We start from the raw sequence: 20,887 nt of genomic DNA on the forward strand, positions 1-20,887 counted from the left end.
ATTGTCAGATGCTTAGGGGTCTCCCAGTAAACACCAGACACTTCTGGAATGAAGTGTCTAATGCTGTGCCTCATGCTGCATAATGTTCTAGAGGATCAAAGCAGTCTGATGCACACTCTGCATTAAGTGCTTGGGTGCTCAGAAGAATTAAAAAATGAAAGCACTTCTGTGGATATTTAAACAACTGTTTAGGACACCAGTTCCAAAATCTGATTCAAGGCAACACAACAGAGCAGGCATTAGGGACAAAACAAACAAACAAAAGTCTTAAAAACACCATACAACTACATTCCTCCAACTGTACTTCCAAAAGCTACGTTTTTTGAAGTAGAATGTCTTGAAGTAGATTACAAGAAACAACTAAATGAATGAGGCTTGACTGCTGATGCTGGAATTGTGACAAAAATCTCTCTGGATTTCTGTACCACGTAAGAGAGAATAATTAAGCCAAAACCAAACAATCAACCAGAGCCATTCTTGAACTCTGCAAGGCAATTGCACCTCTAAGTTGCCTGTCAGGGAGTCCTGGCCTGAACAGAGATTTTATAGCTCTAGTATTTCAATTTAACTCACATTTGCTAACCTCAGCACAGTCAGGGCAGAGGTGTGCCTTTGTTATTATCAGGTTAACCATGGGTTCTTAGTCCAGCAAAAGCTTTTCTAAGATACTCAGATGTTAAAGAAATTACCAAGTCTAGACCTAAGGTTCCACCTTTTTTTACTGTATTCCAGACACTATGTGGGTTTGATTAATTTCTATTTTGGAAAAACAAATTTAAGTCTCACCAGTATGAAAAACATTCACCAATCGAGTTTAAAATGTCCTGCTGGGTGCAAGGATAGCCTAGCTATGTCATATTTCCCCTGAAATAACCCTAAGCTTGCATGCTTACTTACTGTTGGAAAAACAAATATAAAACATAGCTTAATATAATAAGGTATGTTTTTTCCTTACTACGTTTTTTCAAATACACAATATGCAAACAATACCTATAAAAGCATTTTCCTAAAATATACAATACTTGACTTGTATTTCAGACCAGGTGGTTTGGGTTCTCCCCTCCCTCTGGAAACAGAGAAGTTATGTGTACTGAGAGGATCCTCACAGTAAGGTAACTGGTACTGGCCTATGTTTAAGAAAAGAAGAAACCTCATGCAAAATAGTTTAAATTACTGTCTTAGTTTGTCAAGTGCATATACTTACTTTTAAAATGCTTAAGATGATTCTTATGCTACTATTAAAATGTTTACAATACAGTAAAACCTCTTGTTTTGGAGGAACTGACACCTGCAGGAATTTATTTATGTACATTTATTTATGTACTCCTATAAATATTCTATAAATTTTGCTGTATTGTGTATAATAAAAAAATGTTCTCTTTACATAACCACAACCTGTTAACACCAAAAAGCTTCAGTGCAAACAAACCAAAATTCCTATAACATTGTGCTATCCTTCACATAGAGTAATTTAACTGAGATGAAATTATACCCTTCTAAAAAAAAAAAAGGAGGTGAGAAAAATACTTTGGTTTTTTCCCCCAAAATGTGAATTATTATATGTATTGTTACCTGTAGTCTATAGCAATATTTTCAATATGAGAGCCCTCATATTTATACAGCTATCTCTGTATAAAGATGAATCCCACCCAGCTTTGCCACCATGTCCATCCCAAGCATCTTCAAAGATGCAGTTGATGTACAAAGGAAGGCAGCAGTAATTTCAAGTGAACCTGTCTTCAGTATGGTTTAGACAACTGTATGATGAATTCAGACTTTAACATATATTTAAGACTGAACATGTATATAAAATCTACTAAGGGCCTTGACACACTAATTTGTACAGATATAAAAAGCTGACTGAGGGATTATATATTGGAAGCATATCAAATTTAGGAGATTAATCACATGCAATGCCTAAAAAAAAAAAGTTACTGAAATAAAAGCACTCAGAATAATTTAGTTTAGAAGTATATTTTCCTTATCAGAGTTATTACTGCTGAAGTCATCCATGTGTTGTTTTATTTTCACTATACTGTGCATGATATTCCTGTTAAAATTAAGGGATCATGCTCTCATTGTTCTCCAAAAAATTTACAAAAGGAGGACAAAACCATTGTAGCTGGACTTTTCTTCAAGGACTGTGTGTTACAAGCACCTCACAGGTACAAGCTGGGCGCTGCCAACTGGATAATCATGTACCCTGACAATTCACATACTTTGTTTTCTAGGAAGGTTTTCTCTTTCATGCTTGTATTCCATAAAATTTATACTTACCTTGGCAGACTCTGCATCACACGGTACATAAAGCGTGCACGATACAGAGCACCTACTTAAAGAAACACACTCACCAATATATATTTTAAACTTTTTCATGTGATAAAAAGGAAATTGTCTTCTCTATGAGCACATTTTCTGCCAATCTGTTCTCAGTAAATGTGCTTTTTCTAGTATGCTATTGCTGACATTTTAAACTTACGGGCATTTGAGAGAAATAGAACCCCATGAGAGCTGCAAGGCTCATCTACTTTTGGCCTTAGTTTGACCTCAGAAAAAGAAATCTATTATTTGCTTTCTCTTCTTTTGCCCCAGAATACCAATTTAAATGTCAGGTTTAGATTAGACTATTTCACTTTCTGTAATGAAGAAATAAAATGCAGCCTCCTGTGTTTCATTTAAAATGAGTATCCTTCACTGAGATGGTACCTCAAATCAAGAATTTTTTCAATTAAAGCAAGGCTAGTCCAGCTGACAAAAATTAACACACTCTTGACAGTAATTTAAAATATTTAAAAGATACAGACCAAGTCCTTTGCACATTTAGCTACTTTCTAAACCTGATTTGAATGAGTGACTAAAGCCCAGGGTGCAGAGCTAGCAGATATTAGCAGAGCAAGAAAAACAGCAAAGACAGCTTTAAAATGAGTTATTTCTTACAGTTACTACTTGTTATTAAGAAAAACAGTTAAAGAGCAGCTGCTTATGTTCCCAAACTAGTCCAACATTTTTCTGGATGCAGTCCATTTCTAGTGTGAAGAAAAGCTTCCCCCTTACCCTAGTATTTCTACAGACCATTATAGTGTCACATACATTCAACTTAGATGCAACTTTGACATCACAACATGTAAAAACACATCTGTGCTTCTCTCTTGGGGCTCCCCCTGCCCAGTCACACAAATACCTATGTGCAAATCTAGAGAAAACACTGGGATGCCATGTTCTTTGTTTTACCCTTTCACTCCAAGAGACTAATAAGTGTTAATTATGCAGCACAAAAGCTAGTTAATAATTCTCAGGCTTCACCACAAAATCTGCAGTAATTTTAAAAACTGTAGTAGATCAGGCAAATTTAAATGCACTTGCTCACACTAACCATTTTTTTCCTGCCACAGCTTGCTTCCATGATTGAGACTCCTGTCCTGATGAAGTCTATACTCAGTTATAAGTGTAGAAGTTGTTATAACCTCATTATAACTATTGATAATTTCAGCAGACTAAGTTATTATGTCATGCATTCCACTATGACAGGAATTTAAAAAACACTAACATTAGTAAAAGAAAGAAAACAATTTAACAAAAATAATTTAACATTAACAATGCAGTCTTGTATTTCCAGAAGTGAACTGCTTATATTTCCACAAGTGTTTCAATGTTTCATGTGTTGCAATTTAAGATTTATTTCTAAAAACTGAAGTTCAACTCGGAAAATCCCTTTTACTTCAAAAAGGTGAATCTTTCACTGATGATGAGCCAACTTGAAATAGAAAGGGTTGTACATACCTTAGGTTCTAGGAAGTACCCTTTAAAATACCGATACCAAACAGGAACTCCTCTGGGAAGCTCTACAGTAGCTTTCCATAATTCACTGTGGAAAAAAACCCAAAAGAGTTTCAAAACAGCCTAGCAGCCACCTCAGGCATATGCCTGCCATAAGCATTATTCTAAAGTTGGTATATTGCTGCAAGGAGGGTTTCTACAAGGTAACTTACCCAAACATGCACAAAGCACAAGAAATACTCAGAACTGAAATTGTACTTTCTAATCTACAGATCTGATGTGCTCTAACAGAGCAAGAATTCTCATCCTCATTTAACAGATAGGAAAAACATGATGAAATCATTCAAGGACTCATCCAAGATCACACAGCAGCTCACTGACAGAATTATGAATACATCCTGCAAGCTCTGTTTTCCTGAGTCATACAAACAATAGACTGGGCATCACTTTGAAAACACTGAACTCCCCCACCATATTTAAACTTTCCCCAGATACACTCCTTTTATACACACACAAACCACTGAAGAGTTTTAATGCAACTCTCATTTTAAATATCCTCATAGACACAATAATAACTTCTATAAGCTAAAAGAAAGTAAACACTATAAACATCTCCTGGAACTTTCTGTACAGTTACGGGATGAGAACTGTCCATAGCAGTTTCTTCTTCAAAGTGTTTACAACTAAACTACTGAAATATGCCATAGTCCATCCTTAACTAGAAAAAGCACATCCACGTTAAACATCTTTTTAGACACTTCCTGAGCATTCAGATTATTCAAGGGCAACAACAAGAAATTTGGGAGAGTTTTGCTAACAGAAGGTGTAGCTCAATAGCTTATAAACTCAAAACCAGAATAAATGCATTGCTCCAGAATTCCGGCTTCTTCAAAGGGAACAAACAAAAAATTAAAAATAAAATAAAATTTAAAGAAAAACAAACACCTTACCGATCTTCAGTTTGCAGGACCACTGCAACTTGCGGATTCCAATTTCCCAAAGCACTGCAGCTCCCACATATTGCAAAAACCTCCCCTAAAAAAACCCAAGCAAACACAAACCCCACACAATCATTATTCAAATGTATATGGAATTATTAAGTACTACCTACATGGTCAAACCCTAAATATTTTAAACACCCATCCAAAGTCCCTCTTTTTGGCACAGAAAGGATTTTCCCGTTCTACCCAAATTAACAAGTGTTTCCTTCTCCATCATAAACACATCATATATATTCACACACAGTCCTGAGTAACATCCGTGTCTAAAAACAATTCCCTGAAATTCATACCAATAACCTAGAAAGCACAGACAAATGTCTAAGCAAAATGCAATAAAAAAAACACTGAAATTTACATCAGCCTCTAATAGGAAATGCCCAAATGCAAAGAATCAACGTCATCCTTAGATCTAAGTAGACATAAGGAAGTTCAGATGAAGTTAAATTAGCCTCTGAGGGACTGCACCCACCTAAGGGGACAACACCATCTGAAGAAAAGGGGAGAGGGTATCCAGAAAATTCCTAGGAGTGCCTTACCAGTAGGAAAAGCTGGGATCAAACTGACAGATGTAAGCTCCTGACATAAAAATGCATCCATCTTAAGAAAAACAAGATGCAAGTATCTGTGATGCTGACTTCACTTAAAAATCTGGGAAAACAGCAGCACTTCCAAGTCTGAAAAAACTGCTCTGAAGGTTTACTTATGCCTCTAAAACTGTGTCCTCCTTCTCCAGCTGTACAGTGTAAAGTGATGACAGAACAGTTTGTCACCAGGATTATTTACAGAAGAAACCCTTGCAGTCAAATTTAGAAAAGCCAAGAACTACGTAAAATAATTTACATAAAGTAATTTGTTCCTAAAGACAGCTCACAGAAATAATCTGAGAATATAATGAATTAAAAAACATTTCTAATAATATTTTTGTTCAGATTAATTAAAAATTAAAATAAAAAAAAAAAACAAAACACAAAAAAAAAAAACCTCTTTGGGGTCACGAAGTAAAAAAATGAAGAAAAAAAATTTAGCTGTATGAGTATACTTACTGTGCAGTTCACTGCACACAACTGTCTAGGTCAGGTGCTTCACTTTTCCCACTCTGTACTGCAGCAAGGTACAGTTTGGTTTTTCAGAGGGGAGACAAAGTAGAGAGGAAATACTACCTGAATACCATACAGTTACAACTTCTGACTAGAGATATTAAAGAGAAGCTAAATTTTTTTTAGTATCCCTTTAAAATAGCAACATTTAGTATATCTTAGTATACATATCAGCCAATATCTGAAGTGCCAACTAAATTATATTTATCTTAGTAGCAGCAACCTAGAAGAGATTTTCTGGACTTCCTTCTTTAAACAAAGAAATAAGTGCGAACAGTTCAGTGACTGTTCATCAAGGTACAACACAAATGCTCAGTCACCCCTAAACTCGCTTCAACAACGATAGTGCAAGGCTGAACCAGGGTTTGTAAAAAACTACTTAAATTACCCCAGGAAATGGTGAAGAGAAGTGCATAATAAACTTTTTAAAATCAGTTCTAAACTCAGCAGGGTTTTGTTTTAAGCTCAGGGGTCCCTAAATTCTCCCCCTTTCCTTGTCAGGGAACTCAAGGCTGCTACTGGGGTATCTCCTTCAGCAAGCAGGATGCCAGTGCAGGCCCTCTGCCAGTCCCAAAGGTTGCAGCCACTCCCCTGATGTTGCAATCCCTCTGCCCTGGCCAGTTCCTGGAGCAGAACTTTTGTGTACAGTTAGGAGCTTGAAACTTCATCTTTTAATTTTGTATTAGCTAATATTTAGGCACCTAGTAGTCTTGGTATAGAACTGTGTCCCAGTGAAGGCCTTTGGAGTCAAAGCCAGTAAACAGTGACCCTTCCACTAGAATGAAGCACAAATGAAGCACTCCCTGTCCTCACCTCAAATACTGTGTCAGGTTTTGGCTCCCTTACTCCAGGACGGACATTGAGTTGCTGCCAGTGTGCCCAGAGAAGAACAATGAAGCTGAACAGTCTGGAGCACAAGACTTACAAGGATCAGCTGAGGAAACTGTGATTGCATAGTCTGAAGAAGAAGAATCTGAGGGGAGACTTCATTGCTCTCTACAACTACCTGCAGAGAGGGTTGGAGTGAGGTTGGTCTCTTCTTGCACATAACTGGTGATAGGATGAGAGGAAATGGCTTCCAGTTGCACCAGGAGAGGTTGATATTCAATATTAGGAAAAATTTATTTACTGAAAGAGTGGTCAGGCATTGGAACAGGCTGTCCAGGGAAGTGGTGGAGACACCATCCCAGGAGGTGTTGAAAAAACAAATGGGAGGTGGGAATTCAGGACATGGTTTAGTTGGCATAGTGTTGTCGGGCTGACACTTGGACTTCATGATCTTAGATGTCTTTTCAAACCTTGAGGATTCTACTGATTCTATGAATTTTATGCCACAAATATGTAAAAGCCTACACCAATGTGTCAGGTTTCATCACCAACACTGACTCCAGAAGTGATTTGGCTACAGGGACTGAGTCAAACCATCATTCCTATGCTGCTGATGCCCTCTCATCTTGCCAGTTAGCCTGAAACTACTGGCTTTGACATCAAAAGGAAGGGAACGCAATGGGGACAGGGAGCACACTGGTGCTCAAGCTGAGGATGCTTGTCTCACCAACTGCCTACTGTGGTGACATGATAAAATTCACAGACAACTTTTCTAAATAAATTGGAAATTTCACTGCTTGTAGAACTGCTAATAGCTCTGAACACCTCTCTTAAGAAGGCTGCAACTGCTGCATCTCAAAGCTCTTGTGTCCAGTCAAAAACCACCAGTATCCACATTTCTGGAAGCAACCTCTGTGTCACCTCTATGATGTATGTATGGGAAGTATTTCCAGGTAATTCTTTGTAACCAGCCACTGAGGCAGGATCTAGTTCTCCCTAATCCTAATTTTTGCTGCAGATATTAAAACTGCACATGCAGAGACAACTTTACTAGTGACAGTGACATCACAAGAGTGGAAGCAACACTGCAAAAAGGGCAAAAAGTGCATGGCTTGAAATACTGCATTATCTAGCTACACTAGTGCTTTATAGCCTTAGTTGATGTGAGGTAACTTCATTCCTGAATTTTAAAGTTTTCTCCAGAATGCTATAAAAACACTACTCCTTACTAAAGGATTCACATCCACACTGCACATCCATGTTGTTTCCAGATTGCCAAACAAATGGGAGAAACAGACATGTCTAAAATGGGGCAGATGTCAAAACTCTTAAAACATTTTCATAATTTCTCTCCCAAGTACAACAGATGCTTATGCCATCTGCTATCTGTAACAGGAATTTTGCCAGTCTGTACATGCTCCCACATCTGTCTGCTTCTGTTAAGCAACCACCAACTACTTTTTTTGTGACCTTCCCTCACAGTTCCTAAGGATGAAGGTGGTCAAAGTAATAACTTATCAACACTAAATCATGGTGTTCTACATGATCTGACAACCTTGTGTTCTTCATTTTCAAGTATAGAAGTTATTTTACATATTTTTGCACACCTAAGACTATTGAGTTAAGCTGCATATTCCTTTTGTCCTTAGCTCCTAGTAGAGATCACATCTTGTTCTGGAGAACTTTCAATAGGGGTAAAGACAGACCAAAAACCAGAACATGTCAGTGCATGCCTATCGTGGTCCAGAATATAAATGTTCATTCCTACAGAAGTTAGACACAGAACACTGGTTTTAAAACAATCATAACTGCATCAGTTGGCATCAAAATCTCTAGAACAGTACAAAATTGTTGCATGAAGAAAAATGTAAAGAATAATTCCCAAATATAATATTCAAATTTCAAATACAATTTTTCAAATTAATATGTGAAATTTCTTTCACCTATTATTTTACATAATACACAGTATTTTACAGTGATATTTGATGTGCTTTCAAATTTCTTTCACGTATTATTTTACATAATACACAGTATTTTACAGTGATATTTGATGTCCTTTTGTCTCCAAGGAAAACAGAAGACAATGTCAGAAAGACACTTGACATTCTTCTATTCAATTTTCTTCTAGTTACACCATACAAAAAAGGAGAAAGCGTGATTTGGGTACCTGGTGCTGATGGACCTCTTACTTCAAAAGTGACTTGAGAAGAGGTCATAGTTGCAGAACTTTTTTCTTAGGATAGTTGAAACCTCCTATAGTGGAAGGAAAAAAGATCACACATTTCAGGAACAAAACACTGCATTTGTTGCTGTCCTAAGAAAGAGGAAACACAAACCCCATCACATACAGAGAAGCAGACTCTTAGTAATGTTCCTGTTGGAGTAAGCAGTAAAAATAGAAAGCTCTTTAAAACCAACAGCAGTCCCAGAAAATAGCATCCAGCTTCAGAAAACACTGTTGCAACCCTTCATGAAAAAAAGACTCCTAAATTAAATATCATATGCAAGCATATACCACGCAGCATTCATCAGTTTTAAGCTGTGTTTTTTCAACAATCTCTGTTTTGACTGATTTTGCTCCAATGGAAGTTGAGACATTTAAGATTATCATCTTTGGCAAGCACTAACTTCTGTCTCCCTACGCTATTCTTCAACATCCTCTTCAAAACATAAAAGTTTCACAGAAAAGCACTGCCACCTTGAACAAAAAAAAGGGAGGAACCCATGATAGAAGACAGAGCTCTGCTGTCACAGGCAGCAAGTTGTTTGTCACCTTGGACTCTGCTCCCCTATCAAGACTTCCAACCCTTTCCTTCCTCCAGGAACTAGAAGCACCAAGCAGTCTTTATCTTCAAACCACCATAACATGAATCAGCTGTAGCCAGGACAGTGGATGGAGGATTAATCCTGCTTCAATTTTCTACCCTCCTCCACTAATAATTTAATGGAAAAAGCTGTCAAAATCTCACTCTCCCCATTAGAGCAGAAACACCACTGATATAAAATACCCTTTTATATTATTCATGAATGCAGTAGTCATATCAAACTCTAAGTCTGTATGCTGCTAGACTTTCATCACCCAAGTGTATTTTCCTTTGGACACAGATTTCAAAATAACCATACTTATTATATGCACATCTATCTTAGCAATATTCTCAACTGACACTTTGGGTTTGTTGGGTTTTGTTTTGTTTCATCTTTTTTGTTTTTTACCAAGCAAGTAGAACACTTTTATTACTATTTTTAAACAGGACAAAAAGGACTTTATCTCAGTATAATGCTGGTCATCAATCTTTCAGTAATAGCTCTTACAATAATGACAAGAATAGCTAACAGCACTAGCATAATTTGACAGATGACTTGATATCAAGAAAAGCTAAAGACTGTATGATATATAGTTGGAAAATTTTATAGAAATAAGGCCAGAATATAAGTTTCTGATTGCTCAGGAAGAATGAAGTCGGAAGTTTAAACATCTCCATTTCATTTTCTTCTCAATCTTCTCCTCTCTTAAACTATTCCTTTTCTAAATATTGCTGCCCTTTCTTTACATTCCTTTTTCTCTTTCCGTATTTCCCCTCTCTCCATGTCAAGGGAGATGATTTTTGAGTGGTAAAGTTAGAGCAAGAAAATGCTAGCAATACAGATGTTTCTGGTTATATATTCCAGTACTGCATGTAAACTTCTACAAGTCACATTTCTGTAAAGAATAAAATTTCCAACTAATGAAACAAGAAATAAGCACACTTAATAAAGAGGAATTCCTTGAAGGGCTCATCCCTCATGAACTTCATCATGCCTGTGTCATCAGTATGTTAACAGTGTGTCTGTATGTTAACAGTGACACACTCTAGCCTTCATTTTTAGCAGCTATTTATAGACACAGAAGCCTATGTCTCAGTGCTAAAACTAAAATTAGACTTGTGAACCTCATGCAGTATGACACCAAAAAATCTAGTTTGAAGCAGAGAGTGCAAACTACTAGTGTGCAATTATGATGACACTGAATAGTTCAGGCTCTTGGCTGTGTTCACCAACTGCCCATGCTTGAACACTTTTCTTTAAATGAAAAAGCAGAGGAACCAAAGGGGAGTTGAAAAATGCCTTGTCAAAGACTTGAAAGCAGGTAAGTAATACCTGAAGCTTGAACAGAGTTTCTCAAAGCATGAACAGGCTTTTGCCTTAGGAAAAAAAAACAAGCAAATAAAAAAAAACCAAACTGGTGGTGCACACTGACTCAAAAGTAAATGTGACAAAAACAAGAATGTCTGTCTTACTGTCTATTAACTGCCCATACATTCCCATAGAAAATGTGAAATACTGTTACTAATCCTACAAAGCTTTCAGCCAACCATGTAAAAATTCTGTGTACCTACTTGCAAGACATATGTGGGCTTTTCTAAAGCACCTAGCAAAAGAATTTCACTTTTTATATCTTACAGTAGTCAATCATAAGGAGATTTTGGTAAACTGACCTTGCAAAATTGTCAAAATTCTGCTCAAAATGCATTTTATCTTTGAGACCTAATCAGCATGTCTAAGGGATGTGCATCAAAAGAAAAACTTGTAGAGTACACCATCAACACTGGTGATGCTCTTTCTATGAGAACTGCAGCTTCACATGTTGCACTTTCATTCACATTTAGGGTCAAAATATTACCTCTCGCTTTGAGGAAACGTCTTTTCCAACTGAGCACTGTATGTAAACACACAGCAAGGAAAAAAGAGATCCACTTTTTCTTAATGAATCAAGTCTATGTTGCACACTATCTTGCATTTACAAAGCATTCTGTATTTTCAAAACATGACACAAACATGTTTATTTTTTTTTTTTAATTATAATTTTTAACTGTCCAGCTATTGATAATTCCTGAAAAATGGGAGTAATTTAATTCCCAAGAAAAATGGGAAGAATTCACAGATAATCAAACACTCTGACCAGTAGGTGTCAGGCGATCTTTTAAGCCCGATGTTCCTTCCATCAGACTTTCAGTATTGCCTCACCAAAGCAGCTGACAGCTAACAAAATCCTCTCTGTTCCCCACACCTGTAAAATGGGCTGCTAGGGAGAATGTTAAGAATCCTCGACTCAGAGGGCTCATAACTCTCAGCTTAGGGGAAACTGAAGCGAGTTAGAAGTTGCACCAGAAATAGTAAATACTTCTTAATCAGCAAATATTAACAAAGCCAACTGAGCAGATTTATGAACTACAAGTCCTCATGAGGTGACCACTTTTAAACAACCTTTAGGTTGCAAAGTATTAAAGCTGAATTCACATATGCTGCAACTACATGGGTCCAAATTCCAGCTTGGGGTCGAAGCAACTGCTCCTCATCCTACATCCCACTCCCTCCCTTTGGTCAGCTTTTATGGACTGCAACTACATGCAAGCAAGCAATGAACACTTGAATCTCAGTCAACTCCTCAAAGGAAAGAGAGCTCTCACCCAGCAGACATTCATAAAATGGTATCAGGAAAAGCTTGGCTCAAGCAAAAGCTTGGCTCAGGTAACCCTCTCCATCAGCCAACCTCACTGTATAAAACAGGCTGCCTGCAAGACTTCCAGAGCAGAAGCAAGATTAATATCCTAGTAGGCAGGGCCACATGCAATCCTGGTTCCCCTGCCACAAGACAAGGCTCTCCTCATGGTCTTAGATGGGAATAACAGCAACTGGGAATTTTGCAGTTTCAGAAATCTGCTTACTTGCTGACACTCAAAAATAAAGCAACAAAATTTTAAGCAATAGTCTCCTACAGGCTGAACAGAAATAGAGAAAAAAAAACCCAACCTACTCTTCCTTCAAATATTGCCTGTAAAAACTTTCCTATCACATTTTTCTCCTCCTTGTGGGCACCTGAAGGAATATAAGAGCAACAGACAACAGTGTACTGCCCCAAATAATAGTGAACCCAAGCTCTCTCCTCCTGATTCTAGAAGATGCAGGCAAACAGCTGCAGACCCATAAATGCACTTGGAAGAAGATATTTCAGACACTCCTTCTGTCCTAACACAATCAGCTATTAAAATACCACAAAATATCAGCGCCTTCCTCTAAAATGAGGTAGCAAAGTGCATCATGGATGGGAAAGACCAAGACAATTTTTGGTCAAAATATACCAGAAGATGGACTTAAATTTATTAATTCGAAGCCTGAAGTTCATTTGAATCTTCTGGCTTACAAGCCAGGTGCTACATAAAACCTCTTCATAACCTTTCAGCTTTAGTAGATTATTTCTGCTCCCCCTGCCCTCTCTGATCTCCTTAGCATTTCCCATACATTTTAAGAGGTATTGGCTGTCCTGAATCTTATACTCAGTATTCCAGGCTTTGATGATGACACATAAAATAATTAGGGACAATCCTGGAACATAATAGCCTAGCTTGCAACAACTAAACAAATTTAAGACTCACAAAAATTCAAAGCATTCATAAAGCCAGATTACATGCTCTCTCCCAACACAAATGAGAATTTTAATAGCAACTCTAATAGGTTTACAAAGCTCTGACTTTTAATGCTCTGAGGGCAATATCTGAGAGAGGCTTGAAGTATGGTGTGATCATTTTTTTCTGTTGCAGGGACTTAGAAACCAGAAGAACATTCTTTTTATTGTATGGACAGGAGTTTGCTTTCTAAAGTAGGCAGGAAAAACTTCAGGCAATGATAGTAAGACAGATCTGAATGAAAAGCTGACTTGATCAGCTGTGAGTCTGCTGTCAGGGAAGCAGAATGGAATACTTGGCACCAGAAGGAAAAATACACATTGACATCTAATGAGGAAAGGGAAATGAACAGACTAAGCCTCAGGAAATTCTACACTAGATTCCTAAACTAGGAGAGGGGTGAAGGGAAGATTTCTATTGAAAATAATCAGAACTCACAACAAAAGTAACTCCCAAGATGAAAGGAGAAACAAAATGCTGCTCTTCCAACATGAGGGGAACCCAAAGTTTTCTTAGTTCTATCCTCTCTAGGATGCATCTAATCAAGAGTGAATTAAATCAATTTCAACAAATTAGTTGAGCTCCTAAAGTTAGATGACCCAGATGATTTGAGAACTTGACCCTTTGCACAGACTTAGTCCACCGAGGATACTCCTTATTTGCCAATAAGCCAAAAAGCAGCTGACTTACACCAAAAAATACTGTGTTACACATCTCCCCTCACTTCCGAGTAAGCCTACCTAATAAACCAGTAGTAGAAATTTCTGATGTAAAACTCTCTTGGGTGACATAGAGGACTGGATAATATACTACACAGATTTTTCAATGACAGTAAAATACAGCCTATGTATGAAAAAAAAAAATCATCACCTCCTAGAAAGATATTCAAGATACCCACATATAAAAATGTTTTGTTGGAATTAATGGGATTTTCCAAAGGTAATTAGACACTTTAAATGAGACAGCTAGGTACCTATGTGCCATGATATTCCCATAGAGCATTTTAATACTTTCATACATCTGGCTTTTAATGTAAGAATACTTTAAACTACTGTATTACTGAATTTTCATAGTTATCTGTAGAAAAATAAAAAGTAAGAGTGGACAAGCAGGCTCTTTTATTCCATTAGCACACATTTCATCACAGGCCACAGTGCAGACTACCAGTACTGCAAAAAGTAAACATGTGCTAAATGATTTCAAAATATTGCTCCTTTTTTTGCATACAAAGATCAAAAGGCCAAGGACTAGAAGGCTGCAATATTGCTGCTTTTAATTTTCTGATTTTAAGCAGACATTCTCCACTTTAGGAGTACAGACTCATGAGACCTATCAACAAGAAGCCCAACTCCAGCTTGCAGCTGAAGGGCAAAGATGCCACAGTCCCAGCCAAGCTGAAGAGCTGAGAGGGCACCACAGTCCCCTGCAACCCTCTGCAATCAAACATGACTGTGCACTCCAGAAGGTGCTGTACTCATATTTCACCTCCTTAAAAGCTGTACTACACCCATCAATAGAAAATCCACCATGCATCAGATCTGGTGCTGTGCTGAACAAAGAAGAGATTTGAGCCCAACTACACAGAAAACTTCTGCTTGAAGACAGTTTTGTTATTTTTACTCACAACATTAGACTCTTGATCCTAAAAATACCAGTTTGTGCCATTTCAGACTCTACCTTTAGTATGTAAATGATATCTATTAAAATCTGATTAAACTTGTAGTATGAACAGATTTTGTTGTTTGTGGTTGCTCCTAGCAAGGTATCAGGATATCATAAAGTACATCTAAAGTAAAGCAATAGCTGACACCCGGATTTTACAACAGGGTCAGAAGATAAGTTTGTCAGGACACTAACAACTAGAGGAGAATTTTTAGAAAGAGCATACAGCACCAACTCCTTCATATTCACCCAAACCACCAGAAGGTTCTTCCTGCCCTCTCCTATCTCCCCTGCACCTTGACTGCATGACAAAGGACAGCCACAAAGTCAGCAGCTCTCTCATACTGCATTGCAGTATTAACACTGGACAGAAACAAACTTGCATACAAGATGTGGACATACAGTTTGGAATTTTACCAATTGGGTTATGCTGACACTTAGCAAGAAGCAAAGCCCAAAGTGCTATTTCTGAAATAGCATCACATTAGTATATAGCAAGAGAAAAATGTTAGATGCTATTTCCAGTACCAACTGCCCATTTGCAGGGCCAAGACAGCCCTGGCAATCAACCACAAGATCCCTATCTGACACTACATTTACCTCTAACATATCTGCTTTTTTTTTTTTTTTTTTTACTACAAAAACTTAATGGTTTTCAGCACTTCTTAAATACCTGTCCATGTAGCAAGACTCTTCTGTCTGAGCCCTGTCACAGCAGATTTGCAGACAGAGTTCTTGAAAAATAGAGGAAATAGCTGGGGCAGATTTGCAAGTAAACCAGAACAGCTGCAGTTTGATTCCTCTGCTGAAGTGTTGCTCATTATTAGCTTGTGGCTGACAAGATCTTAACCAGGTAGGATTTTAGCTCTCTTTAATCATAACAACATTCCTCACTTAGAAATGAGATGGACAAATAATAGATATAATCCTCCCCACAGCTCCCAGTATTCAATATAATAATTTTAAAAAAGCATTTTGAAAAGTTTTTTCAAAACCTGTATCTATTTTACTGAGAAGCAACCTGCTTTGCAAAGAGATTAACCATGTGGCAGTTCTGACTCGTTTCATCTATTCCAGACACTGTTTACCTGATTTGTAGGATTTTCTACGGTTATTTTGTAAGCAACAGTGATCGAACAAAAATACATATAGTAACCTATATAGAAAAATATATTTTATAATAAAAAGCAACTCTGCTTACCATTTCCATCTACTGTTAATACTTTAAAATATTCTGAAGGCTAGCACCATCTACCCTTAATGAATTAATAACACTAAAACCCTGCAAGACAAGCTATTGATCGACAAAGAAAGGAAAAAAAAAACCCAAACAGAAAAAGATACGAAAGTGAATCTGTGGCTCCTGCCACAGCCTGGTTAGGGAGCAGATAACAAGGTCAATACCGAGTTGTCTCCTTAGCCCATGAGAGCTGAAGAACAGTGTAACACAAGCCGTGAGCACTCTTACTGTGCTCTCGCAGAGACGAAGAGCGAAGCAAACCCGCACCCACAGCAGACCCAGCCAGCCCCCCAGGTTTTCCCCACCCGCCGCGGACTCCGTGAGCGCTCCCCGCCGCAATCCCCGCACGGCGAACCCCCGGGACGGCTGCTCGCTGGCCCGGAGGCGGCGCGCCCTGCCCCGGGCCCAGCCTCCGGCCCTTTACATAATGCGGCAGCCGCAGGACCGCCCCGGGTCAGGGCTTTCGGCGGGGACGCTTATAAACCGAGCCGGCGTTCCCCCCACCCCGGGCCAGCAGCCCGAACACCGCACTCACCGGGTGGCTGCCCGGCCCCGGCCACCGTAGTGTAGGTAGCTCGGCGCTCCTACCGCCCTTACCGGCACCACGCTCCCGCTGGAGGCCGTGCGGCACCCCGGGCACCCCCGGCGGCACGCAGCATCCCCGCCGCCGGGCAGGCAGCCGCCGCCGCCCCCTCCTTCTCTCCCTTCCCGGTGAAACCGGAGGGTCCGTCCCGCTCCCCCCGACCGCGCACTCCTCCCCTGGATCCCCCCAGGGCCGAGCGCCGTCCCTCTCTTCAGCTCAAAGCACCCCAAAGCGACACCCGCGGAAAGAGCGCGGCAACGCTTCCCCACCGCCCCCTTCCTGCCGCCGGGGCACGCACCAACCGACCCCCCACCCCGCCGCCACACAGCCCCGCCACAACCCCCGGTTGGACTGACCCGGCCGAGCGCGGCTCACAACCCCTTTGTGCGAGGCTGCGGGCGACGGCGGTGCCTCCCGTGCTCCCTGCCCCTCCTCCCGCTGCCGGGGTCCGCGACCGCTACCCGGATCCGCCTGACGGGGAGTGGAGGAGGGGAGGTGAGGGGGGAGGTTGGGCAGCGGCGCGGCCGCCAACCGGTTCCAGCTGCCCCCGGCCGAACCGGGGAAGGGCCTCACGTGACCGCGCCTTGCCGACGCGTCACTCCCGGTAGGCTCCGCCCCCTTCCCTTGGCAGCCAATAAGAAGCGAGAAAGGAGGAGGGGCGGGGCGAGACGCTGCCTTTTCCTCGAAAGCCCCGGGGTGGGGCCGGTGGGCGGGGCCAGGGAGACAGGGGGCGGAGCTTCTGTAAGGTGCGGTGCGGGAGCGGAGCTGGGGCGGTGGGAGGGGGCGGCTGCGTGGGGTCGGGGGGGCCGCTAAGGGAGGGAGAGATCCGGCTTGCGGCCGCTCGCCCGCGGCGGAGGAGAGCTCCACCCTCCCCAGCTCTTTTCAGGCACCAGCAGCGGGTCCCCGCACCGCAACCCCACCAAGCGCCGAGCACCACTGTCCCGCGGGGAGAGGCGCAGCGCTTCCCCCTCGACGCCGCGGCGCCGACAGACCCCCGCCGGGCCCCTGATGGCCTCAAGGGACACGGACAAACCGTCCCCTCCCGCTGCCACACGGGCCCAGCGTTGCCCCCCGGCAGACGGCGCGGACTTACCTGGACAGCACCCGGCTTCCCAACCCCTCTGGCAGCGGGCAGTGCAGTGCGACCCGGGCTCCCTGCTTCCTCCCGCGGCTGGGGCCCACCCAAAGCCGCCTGACAAGGGGGCGGGGGGCGTTGGCGCGGCGGCCAACCCGGTTCCGGCTGCCCCCGACCGAACCGGGGAGCGGTAGGGGAGGGGGCTGACCCACCTGACCTCCCCTTTGCCGACGCGTCACTCGCCGTGAGCTTCGGCCCCGCCTCCCCCGCCGCAGCCAATGAGAAGCGAGCAGGAAGGGCGTGGGGAGACCGCGCCCTTTCCTCGAAAGCCCGGGGTCTGAGGGAGGGGACGTGGCCAATGATCTGGAGGGGCGGGGCTATGAAATGAAGGGGCGGGGTTATGTGATAAGGGGGCGGGGTCATGTTATAAGGGGGCGGGGTTAAGCTCTGAAGGGCCGGGCCGGTACGGGGCCCAGGTGAGGGGAGAGGAGGGGAGGAGGGGAGGAGGGGAGGAGGGGAGGAGAGGAGGAGAGAGGAGAGAGGAGAGGAGAGAGGAGAGAGGAGAGAGGAGAGGAGAGAGGAGAGGAGAGGAGAGGGGAGAGGAGAGGGGAGAGGAGAGGGGAGAGGAGAGGGGAGAGGAGAGGAGAGGAGAGGAGAGGAGAGGAGAGGAGAGGAGAGGAGAGGAGAGGAGAGGAGAGGAGAGGAGAGGAGAGGAGAGGAGAGGAGAGGAGAGGAGAGGAGAGATGGTGGGGTGGGGTGTGGTGTGGTGTGGTGTGGGGCAGGGCAGAGCAGAGCAGAGGATTCGGTAGGGGCTGTGCTGGTTCTAGTTAGGTTCTTGCTACTGTCTTCCGTCCCCTGGAGGATCCCCTTGCCTCAGGTTGGGTCCCCAGTGCCGGGGGCTGCTCTGGGGACAAGCAGCCCTGGCTGTGAGCTCTTGGCATCAGGGACATGCTGACTTTTTTGTTACTATGAAGGGGCAGTGAGTTTCTGGAAAGGCTTTGATCTCTATGGATCTGATGGTTGCTGTCGACCTCCAAGTGCCCTTTTCTGAGGCTCTGCTTGTGCAGGTGTCCCAGCCCTGCTGGCAGGCTTTGGTTTCTGTCACCCACTGAAATGCAGACCAGCAGGAGCTGCTGCCCATCTTCTCCCTGCACGCCAGGGAGCCACCATTCTACTGCGTGGGCTCTTTCTCTGTGCAGGTCTGTTTGCCTGTGTGGTACAACTAAAAACTTGTCCCCGCACCAAGAAAAGCCCAGGTGGGAATGACCATGCTCGACCTCTGAAGCCACAGGCAGAGTTTAAACACCACAGCTGTCTCTGCTACTGGGTAGAGGAGACGACTGGGTGCAGACCCCAGGAAGCTTTGCTATGCTAAAAGGTAGTGTTGCGTTTGTGACCGTAGCCTTGCAGCCTTCTTGAGACCTGATTTTATGACAAAAAGGCCTATCCCACGGGGATTCCCCCACCAAAGTGTTAGTAAATAAAGGGAAAACATTTTCCTCTTTTTGGAGGGAGCTTGTGTTCTCTTTTTGTGATAGTGTGACCAGTTCTTCCACTCTAAGCTTGCATAAACAGTTTGGTAAGTAACTTGCCTCTGCTTTATGCAACTTGTTTCAGCTGACAGAGAAGCTGCTTATACTGTCTTGCCTCTGGGAATTAAAAGTGTGCTGCTATATATTGTTCTTATATCTGCCATGTAAACAAGAGGGCTATTTTCCATTCTTTCACCCCCCTGCAAATCCAGCCATGTTTATAAGTAATTTGTGGCACAGCCCTGAATGTTGTGGGAAAAAGGGATGTTCTGTACCAGAAAGTTATGTAACACTTCTGAATTGCTGAGGTCTTCATGTGAGTATTGCAAAATCAGACTAGTTGCTTAAAGGACAAAAAGGTAGAGGGAGGCATGCATAATGATAGCTGAAAGCAGTTTATTTTTAAGCCAAAAGGATAAGAGGAATTCCTCTGGCTAGGGAGGAGGGAGGGTTGGTGGAAAGTGCTTCTTGGAAAGTGAGGATCTTGTTAAACATGAATATGAAATACTCTCATTACAAACACTTAGTAATTAAGTAAACATAAGAAGCCATCACTTCTACAAGTGTAGTCAACAGTAAGCTGGAAAAAGAGGAAGAAAAAATTTAGAGAAAATACTTTTTAGAAATGTGCTTGCCTACTTGTTTTCTCTTGCTCATTTTTTTAAGATTTACTATCTCAAGTAATTGGTTGTAAAGCTGGGACGGGATCAAATATTTTCAAACCTGGTTTGGTGTGTTAAATGTTTCTTTAAATGGGTCTTGGATATGGTGTCAGTCATGCTATAAAATCGTACCCATATTTCTTTTAGTTTACAACCAGAAGTATAACACTTGGTCTCTTTCAGCCTTATTGTTTATATCAGAAAATACCTGTATCTAATAAAAACTATTATTTCATTTCCAACAATAATTCATTATAGCTAAAAATTGAAATTTAGGCCCTAAATGGATTTATGAAATACTCGCCTGTTCACTTTATTAAAAATGTACTTCTTCACAAAGATAGGAGAGGCTAATACAATCAGCTCAGTTGAAATGCTTTAGAGAATTCTCTTTTTCTACTTGTAAACCTGTGTTATTGATTTCAGCTAAAGCCTCAGCTGTCAAATAAATATTATTCTGTCAAATAAACCATTTTTAAATTCTTCAAGTATCTTAATTTAATATATATTCATTTGGAAAGAACGTTAATAGAAATTTCTGTGCTACGTAAAGAGAAACAGCTGATTCTAAAGAGCGTAATTTGTCATGACAACCTTAAAGGCCTGTTTTTCTCTTTAAAGTTATCTCCAGTTTGTCAAAATCAGAGATTATGTTCTTCATTCTATACCTGATAAGGCTTTTCAAAGGGAAGAAATTTTGTTTGTCTGAATGATTTTCTTCTCCTAATGGTTAAAGTTACCATGATTGCATCAGTAGGGCTGCTCTTTGGGCTGAGGCAAGTCTTCTGCTCTCTGCCTCAACCTGTGAGATCCCCATCTTGCTTTGTTCTTAAGCCCTTCACTAAAATACAAATTCTATTAACTTTACTCCTGTAAATAATTTCACTGTACTACTTGGTGTTGCTGAATAAAACAAAGCTGTCTAATTAAGGATGATGATTAAGCTTGTGCTCAGTGTAGAGCAAGTAGGAAAAGGGTGGGATGGGA

General features: G+C 41.5%; 1 protein-coding gene across 5 annotated transcripts in view; it reads right to left on the bottom strand.

Moving 5' to 3' along the window:
• Positions 1–17,953, bottom strand: part of GPCPD1 (glycerophosphocholine phosphodiesterase 1) — a 45,683-nt gene extending 27,730 nt beyond the window's left edge. Inside the window, exons 1-4 of one of the 5 annotated variants that reach the window (XM_071740078.1) lie at positions 17,919–17,953; positions 8,871–8,956; positions 4,728–4,812; positions 3,781–3,865 (exon numbers count right to left, since the gene is read on the bottom strand). In XM_071740078.1, coding sequence (XP_071596179.1) covers positions 3,781–3,865; positions 4,728–4,812; positions 8,871–8,919 — 219 coding nt within the window. In that variant the 5' untranslated portion in view covers positions 8,920–8,956; positions 17,919–17,953. Of the gene's footprint in view, positions 1–3,780; positions 3,866–4,727; positions 4,813–8,870; positions 8,957–16,353; positions 16,465–16,987; positions 17,233–17,724 lie in introns of those variants that run through there. The other 4 variants (XM_071740077.1, XM_071740074.1, XM_071740075.1 and 1 more) reach the window with 4 other exon arrangements.
• Between the last annotated feature and the right edge of the window lie 2,934 nt (positions 17,954–20,887).

This window comes from Heliangelus exortis, chromosome 3 (genome assembly GCF_036169615.1).
Source record: "Heliangelus exortis chromosome 3, bHelExo1.hap1, whole genome shotgun sequence".
Taxonomy (NCBI): domain Eukaryota; kingdom Metazoa; phylum Chordata; class Aves; order Apodiformes; family Trochilidae; genus Heliangelus; species Heliangelus exortis.